Genomic DNA, 8,192 nt, shown 5'->3' on the forward strand with positions numbered 1-8,192 from the left:
CATATATATATGTATACATATGCTTGATAGAGATATCATCCACAGGATAGAGTGTAGTATACATCTCCTCCGTGTGTTTCATCCATGTGTATGTATGTCTCTATCAGCTCTTTTTGTTTCATATACTGGAGACAAGAGAGAGAGAGTCTCGTCATGTCGCCACCACCTTCTTCTTCTTCTTCATTTTACGAGGTTGACGGCTTATGAAAAATGTTGGTCGTGACGCTTTATCAACTCAGGCCACGGGAAGTAAAAGATCGACACGATGATGTCGTAGTGTCTAGGAGTAGACACAGTAGTGCTAGCCATAGGTGTTGTAGACATGGATCTAGCCATTAGAAGCTTCCCCCCCCGTTGGCACCTCCTCCTCCTCCTCCGAGGTAGGTGAGTTCATCCACGAAATCACACGGAGACACAAAGTCCGTGGAACCGTACACAATCTACGAAAAGAAAAAAAAGAAAAAGAAAGATAGAAAGATAGATAAGAAGAAGAAGAAAGAAGAGAGGAAAAGGAGAGAGAAAGAGGTGAGAGAGAAGAAGTTAAAAGAGGTCTTCTTTACATCTGGTATAAAAAATGAGAGAAGAGTTGTAATGATAAAGATCTCTATCTCTATACACCCCTACTCTACGTCATCCATATACATGTAAACACCTCCTGTACATACACCTCACTACGAATAATATACAGATACAAAGAGATAGATAGACAGATAGACTAAAGATAAATAGATACACATAGATAGAGATACATATATATATATATATGTCTATAGAAGATCTTCATAGGGCACAGTGTCAGCCTATAGGTCTCTAGATATAGACGTCTCTATTTATATCTATGTGTGTATTAGCGTGGGCTGGCATACCTCCTTTTGGAGTTTACTTGAGAGTTCTCTTAAAGCTGCGGACTCAACGAAAGAACCTCCCCCCAAAACAAAGGCAACGGCCGATCGAAAAGGCGACGCCATGCGATGAGGAGGATGAGAAGAATGGCTAGGATTATTATTAGGATGATGACGAGGCTGGAAAGAAAAGAAAGAAAGAAAAAGAAGAAAGAGACACACCAACCCCTGTCTCTCCTCTCGTAAAAGAGAGAGAACGAGAAGAAGATCTTTCTCTCAAAAAAGAAAAAAAAATAGAAGGCTGCCCCCCCCCCTTTGCTTCCTCTCCCTCTCTCTCCCTCTCTCATACATACGTATACGTACATCTATCTATGTCTGTCTCTACTTCTCGAGATATGATACAGGGAGATTGTCTTTGTGTGTTGCGTGCGGGGCGTAAGGAGTCTGATGGTATGGTGTGTATGTACAGCGTGTGGAACTTTTCATGCATGCATGCATGCATGAGCTCTGCTTGGGGATCACTACCGTTCCAGAGAATCCGATACCAAAAGCTTGAATGGCTACGCCGCTTGAAGAATAATTACACAAAACAAGGAATGAATGGAAGAGAAAGAAAGAAAAATCGTTTTATTCTTCAGGTAGACAAACGAAAGAAAGAAAAGAGAAGCACTTTCTTTTGACGGTTCTTCTTGTCGGATGGGCGAGGTAGGTGTACGTACAGCTGGGTCGATATATAGGAAGTTTGCATCTTCTTTATTGCTGCTTGAATTTTCAATGAGAGATTCGATCACTTGAGCTATCGGTAAAGTCTTCTTCGCAGGCAAGAAATTCTTCACTCCCTACAGACAAGAAGAAAGAAAGAAAGAAAGAAAGAAAGAAAAGAGCAAGAAAAGAGAAACACAGAAAAGAAGGAAGAAAAAAGTTACGGACAGAAGGAATGAAAGACAGAGAGGAAAAAAGAGATAAATAGAGAGAGGAAGATAGAGAAAGAAAGAAAGATCTGCACTCATACAGGAGAAAGCATCGATACAAATCAACGAAGAGGAGCGACGAATGGAAAAAAGAAAGAAAGAGATAAAGAAAAAGAAGGAAAGAAGTAAAGAAAATTAGGGGGAGAGATACGCAGAAAGAAAGAAAGAGATAAGCAGAAAGAAAGAAAGAAGAGATAAGGGCGAGGGTGTATGTAGGTCAGTCAGTCTGTAGGCCTTCCATTCCAAAGGTGTGTGTCTTCTTCTTTTTCTTTTTCTTCTTTTTCACCAAGTACATAACGATGAGGGTGGAATCTTCTTCTTTTACTTCTTCTTCTTTCTTATCCATCCATGTCTCTCCACTCTACACATTTTTCTTTCTCTTCCCTCATGTCGTATCTCTTCTTTGTCTCACATGTACACAGCCATATATATATATATATATATATGAATATATAGCTGTGTATCTCTATGTCTATCTATACGTGTACACATCCTTAGCTATCCCCCGTAGACGCTCCGAGCCCAAACCTAGACAGACATATACATCTAAATATATACATACATACATTCGTCAACTAGCAAGCATACAGACACATATATATAGAAATAGAAAGATAGACAGATCTAACTGAATAAAATGGATAGATCTCTATCCATACATACACATACACGGCAACTATCTATCTACCTCCTGTATTACATATATATACGAATATATATATATATTTAGATGTCTCTTTCTGAATTTGTTTAGACATTGTATGGATTTCTTTCTTTTTACCTGTAGAAGGCCTCTGCCTTTGTCAAAGAATGTACTACTTAAACTGGCGACGGCAGCGGTAGGGGCTGCAGATAAACTCACGCCGCCGCCTGTGAGGCTTCCACTCCCACTTAAACCTCCTCCTGCTGCTGCTAATGAAGAAGAAGAAGAGACAGGAGGTGTTTGAAAAGACGTTTTGAATCGCTGAGAAAAGACGAAAAGAAAAAGAAAAAGAAGAAAAGGAAAGAGGAGTAGCCGAATACGAAGAACGGTCACGATGATAAGAAAGAGAAACAAAGAAAGAAAGAAAAAGGAGAGAAAGAAAGAAAGAAAGGCAGGATGAAATAGGGAGAAGATAAGAAAGAAGAGAACGGAAGGTTGTCGAGACCAGTGAAGAAGAGAAAGGCAGGTGTGTTTTCTATCATAAAGGTCCTTTCTTCTTCTTCTTCTCCATGAAGAGAAAAGAAAAGAAAGAGAGAAAGAAAGAAAGAGAGAATTGAAGGAGCTACAAGAATTTCTTTAGCTTTTTGCTTGATGCAAGTAAGAAGAAAAGTAAAGCAAAAAGGCAAAGAAAGGAAGAGAAATCGAAAGGAATTGGATGGATGATAGACCGGTCAAAGATAGATAGATACATTAAAGATAAATGACTAGATAGATAGATGAATATAGATCGACCTGTATAGCCACACACGCATAGAGACACACACACAATACTTGACTCGATAGGCTGGCTATCTTTAATCTATCTATCTATCTATCTTGCTATAAGAGGGAAATGGATAGGCGTTTACCGAGAGAAGTGGATAGCCTTGAACGATAAGAAAAACGAGAGACGTCTGAATGAAGAAGGACTTCCTATCACGCAGAAAGAAAGTGTTGAGAAAGAGAAAAAGAAAGAAAGAAAGAGTGAGAGAGACAGACTGACTTGGAGTTGCCTAAGGAATTCCAATGAAGATGTAGGGAAGTGCTGACCCATCTCGTCTTTAAGGTATGTCTCCAAATCATTCACATGCTGAGGAGACAGAGACGCTGAAGTAGCAAATGAAACAAAAGACACAGAAGAAAAAGAAAGAAAGAAAAAGGGAGAGAAGAATGAGAGATACACAGACAATCTATGCAAGCAGCGGAGATGAAAAGAAAGAAAGAATGAAAGAGAACTAGATAGATAGATAGATTCTCTTATGTCATGAAGAATCGCTTCAAGGGATAAGCTTAGTGGTGTATGTACAGTCAGATGTACTCGACCTGATTCACGTAGTGCTGTATACAGACATCTATCTATATACCATTCTTCTTTTATACCTACCTATCCTTGATATAACTCTCTTCACAAAAGCTATGAGAAAGATGTATCTTTAATCTATCTATCTGTCTCTCTATCTCTAAAGAGGAAAAGAGAGTGAGAAAAACGAAGAAGAGATCGAAGGTGAAGCAGAGAAATCCATGAAAAGTAAGCAGCAGAGAAAAGAAGAAAGAGAAAGAGAGACCGGTAAATAGCAAACTTGAGAGAGAGACAGCCCACCCTTCCTACTCAAAAAGAAGAAGAGAAGAAGAAGAGGACAAAGACGAGTTAGAAAAGGAGAGTCCGTAAAGAAGGAGAAAGAAGAGACAACTTACGTCGATTTAGAAAGAGAGTGAGAAGAAGTCGAAGTTTATCGATGGCCGTTCCTGGGGCGTGCTTTCCCAGAAGTTTCTTTACATTTTGCAAAGCTTCGGACTCTCGATCTGTATCAATCGATTGCTCGACCTCGAAGTAGCCGTCGAGACTTCTCGATTTAATGCGATCGACAAGAGCTGTGGCGATGCACGTATGAGCGTCCAAAGCTCTCTTTCTCTCCGTCATCCCCGGCAACTCAGTCACTGCCGTTAAAATACCCTGCGCCGAATCTGAAGAAAAAAGAAGAGAGACACCCCACAGAGAACATACGAAAAGATAGAGACAAACAGAAAGATCAAAAGAAAAAGAAAAAGAAGAAGGATGACGATAATGATAGGGATGAGAACGAAAGACCGTTCACTCGGTAAAAGAAGAAAGAGAGAGAGAGAGAAGGAGAGAGAGGCGCGAAGTGTACAAGTGAAGAGCGAGAGAAGTAAAGAGGAAGAAAGGGGATAAACCGCAACGCAAATGAAGAGACGAAGACAAGACAGAAAAGAGAGGAGAAGAAGACGTAGATCTATGTATATATATGTATGTAGATATAAGTCTATACATTCACTATGAGAGAAAGAAGAGAAAAAAGTTATGTAGACAGTGAGACAGTCAAACACAGAGAGAGAGAGGGACTTATATATATCCTGCATGCAGAAAGACAGGAAGAAAAGATGAAAGAAAGAGGAAAGGCTCTTCTCTTGGAAAAGGCAAAAGAAAGAGAAAGAAAGACTAACGAAAAAGAAAAAGATCGAGAAAAACCCAAATTTCCCTTGACAAAACAAAAAGAGAAGAGAAAGAAAAGAAAAAGAAAAGAGACATCTCTTACACCGTGGACCATCATACATATATACATACACATACATAGGGGGAATATATAGTCCATATAAGAAAACAACTCTCTCTCTCTATATCTATGTATGTATCTCTTCATATCTCTCTATACAGCAGCTGCTATGTATAAATGCACGATGCGTTCTATCCTGAGAGAAGAGAGAAAAAAGAGAAAGAAACCTCTTCTTCTTCTTCACCTTCTACGCCTACTATGATCCCGTATATATGTAGAAATATGCATCTCTCTCTCTCTATCTATTTATATATATATATGTGGAGTGAGGCACCTGCAGCGTCGAGATTGCCATTTGGGTCAAAATGATTTGCATGCAGTCGGTTGCTTTTGTTGAGCTCTTGGAGCTTCGCATTATATTCGGCGAGACTTTCGCTAACGGCTAACGCTGCCTGAGGAAAAGGAGAAGTACTATGCTCGATCCACAACTTATCTTTCCTACACAGACAAACCAAGACAAAAAGAAAGAAAAGAAAGAGAGGAAGAGAATGTAGATAGAGAGAAAGAACTGCAGATAGGAAGACTGAAAAGAGAGAGGGATGAGAAGCAAGTCAGAAGAAGACGAAGTGAAGGACGATACAAGAGACGACGAGCGATATGAATGAGAGGAACACGAACACGAAAGAATCCGTCTATGCTACACCTACATACTACCTATATATATATATATTTATATGCATGTATGAAAATGGAGATGATATCTGTATAGATTGGAGATAGATAGATTAAAGATAGATAGATAAATCAAGATAGATTAAAGATGGATGTATAGAGATCCCTAGGTGTATAGTGTAGAGGTCGAGTAGAGAAGATGAAGGTGAGTTGTCTGAATGCTTGTCTGTCTGCGGAAGAAGGAGGAAGAAAAAGAAAAGTGTGTGGATGAAAGAGACATTCATGAAGAAGTAAAGAAGAGAAACAGAGAGAGAAAGAAAGCGAGTTGAAAATTCTTCTTTGTATGGAGCTGAAGAGTCAAGTTTGCTTCTTTTCTGTTCCATGCATAAAGTCGTTAAACATGAGACACCTTGACTCCTGCCTACTTACTTCCATTCATACACAACATACACATACATACATGCACACAGATAGACATACACACTTTACACATACTTATACACCACTGATATACCTATACATATATACATATATATATATATATATATATCTACATGTATAGATGTACACAGGTGTCTATATATGAGTGTATGACGTGTTGTAATATGTGACGAAGGCATAGGGCAGAGAGATATATAGGGTAGAGAGAAAAGAAGAAACTGAAGAAGAAGAAGGAAAGAAAGAGAAGAAGATGAAGATAGAGAGAAGAGAAGAGAGAAGGTGTTTTGTGTGTTCTTTCTCACGAGTCTAGATCGTAGACCTTGACCTTAGCAGGATTAAGGGGTGAGTTCGTTTTAGTATTGACGTGCGCATCATGCAAGTCATCTCTAAGTCCCTCGCTCTCCTCCAAACTCTCCACCGTCACGCGATTCGACCTCCACACGAAAGAAGACAAAACAAAGAAAAGAAAAGAAGAAGAATACTACAGAAAGAGACAGGCAGAGAGATAGATAGATTAAGAGATAGATAGATAGAGGAATGAAGAGATTGGAGACCGATAGAAAGAGAATGAGCCAAGTACATGACGTATAGATATACACAGATACAGATAGATAGATGGATAAACGTATATATGTTGCCTCCATGTTTAAGCCGTATTTTCTTTCTTTCCTTATTTCTTTCTTTCTTCTCTTCTCTTTGGATCTTTCCTCGACTCTTGTTCTTTTCTTCTCTTAAGACTGCAGATAGATAATAGCCAGATGGATAGATAGACATATAAAGATAGACAGACAGATAGATCAACTAAAGTTTGATAGCTAGATTAAAAATAGACAGGTAGATAGATTAAAGATGGATAGATGGATTAAAGATAGATAGGTAGCTAGGCGAAAGAGAGACAGATCGATAGACAAAGAGAGAGTACACCCTTGTGTCGCGTATATGAAGATACAGTGACTGATCAAGTCCATTCCATTTATATATGCCAAGGTACGAGTACGTATGTATCTATATGTTTGTATATGTTCGCATATATCTATATATGCACATGTATATATATATATGTATATATGTATGTATGTATATATGTATATATGTATATGTATGTAGTGCATGAGTAGTGTGGAGAGTTTACTTGAAGCGAAGTAGATCATGAATGAGAGCCTGATAGATCCAGGTGTGTCGAATCATCACGGACAAATCAAACTCGCGATCCTGTAGAAAATAATAGACCACACAAAACACATACACATACATGTATACATACACACATAGATAGATAGATAGATAGAAACATATATATATATATATATATATATATGGCTATATAGAGATATCTAGAGAGAGAGAGAGAAGAGCTTCATTAGGAGAGGTGTCATACATAGATAGATATACAGTAGCAGAAGTGTGAATAAATAGATAGAGAGAGTGAAGATAGAAGATAGAAACGCACGACTAAACAGATGGAGATGTTCTCCTCTCTCTCACGGGAAAGATAGCCTGCCTCGAGGTGCAAAGACAGGGGAAGAGAGAGATAGATGAAATGAAGGAAAGAAAGAAAAAGATGAGAGCCTTCAGATCTTTCCAAGTAAGACTTCTCTCAGTCACATAAAGAAGAATTACCACTCGACAGGGGGGAAGTCTTCTTCTTTTTCGTCTTCTTTTTCTTCTTCTTTACGAGGGTCGAATGAATGACTGGAATGAATGGCAAGAAGAGACCTTAGCTATATAATGAAGAAGGAATATCGGTAGAGAAGAAAACTTATTCTCATGACTATGGAAGCTCCACACAGAGAAAGAAAGAAAGAAAGAAAGGAGGAGGAGGACCTGCGTGTCTTCTCCATAATGACAGAGTCTGTCTCTCTAGTGTGTAGATAGAGAGAACGAAACATGGAAAATTTAAAGAAAGAAAGAATGAACGAATGAATGACGATAATGTCTCCCTTCTTCTTCTTCTTCTTCTTCCTCTTTTGTCTCATGCTTTTCTTAACTCTTACTAAAAGCACAAGGAGAGGGCGATAAAGAGAAGAAGAAGAAGTCACGCCTTTTCCTCCTCCTCCTCCTGCTACTCCGC

At 38.8% G+C, this 8,192-nt stretch overlaps 1 protein-coding gene across 1 annotated transcript; it reads right to left on the reverse strand.

Moving 5' to 3' along the window:
- Position 1: 1 nt before the first annotated feature.
- On the reverse strand, positions 2 to 8,190 carry CSUI_007259 (sec1 family protein). Its single transcript, XM_068067407.1, has 10 exons — positions 8,116 to 8,190; positions 7,254 to 7,333; positions 6,424 to 6,555; positions 5,343 to 5,506; positions 4,191 to 4,460; positions 3,499 to 3,602; positions 2,595 to 2,777; positions 1,562 to 1,681; positions 867 to 1,022; positions 2 to 440 (listed from the first exon to the last, which is right to left on the reverse strand). Exons 2-10 carry the CDS (start codon positions 7,307 to 7,309, stop codon positions 336 to 338), a joined length of 1,290 nt encoding a protein of 429 aa, XP_067920618.1. The 5' UTR covers positions 7,310 to 7,333; positions 8,116 to 8,190; the 3' UTR covers positions 2 to 335.
- Positions 8,191 to 8,192: the final 2 nt, after the last annotated feature.

Source organism: Cystoisospora suis (genome assembly GCF_002600585.1).
Source record: "Cystoisospora suis strain Wien I chromosome Unknown contig_3790, whole genome shotgun sequence".
NCBI classification, from domain to species: Eukaryota; Apicomplexa; class Conoidasida; order Eucoccidiorida; family Sarcocystidae; genus Cystoisospora; species Cystoisospora suis.

What these genes read in the sequence shown, in the direction of transcription:
- CSUI_007259 (XM_068067407.1), bottom strand. Translation starts at nt 7,309, where the DNA reads ATGATTCGACACACCTGGATCTATCAGGCTCTCATTCATGATCTACTT. An exon ending in AAGGCAGAGGCCTTCTACAG is followed by an intron (nt 1,682 to 2,594) that starts GTAAAAAGAAAG and finishes TCTTGTCTGTAG; the next exon opens with GGAGTGAAGAATTTCTTGCC. An exon ending in CAAGTAAACTCCAAAAGGAG is followed by an intron (nt 441 to 866) that starts GTATGCCAGCCC and finishes TTCTTTTCGTAG; the next exon opens with ATTGTGTACGGTTCCACGGA.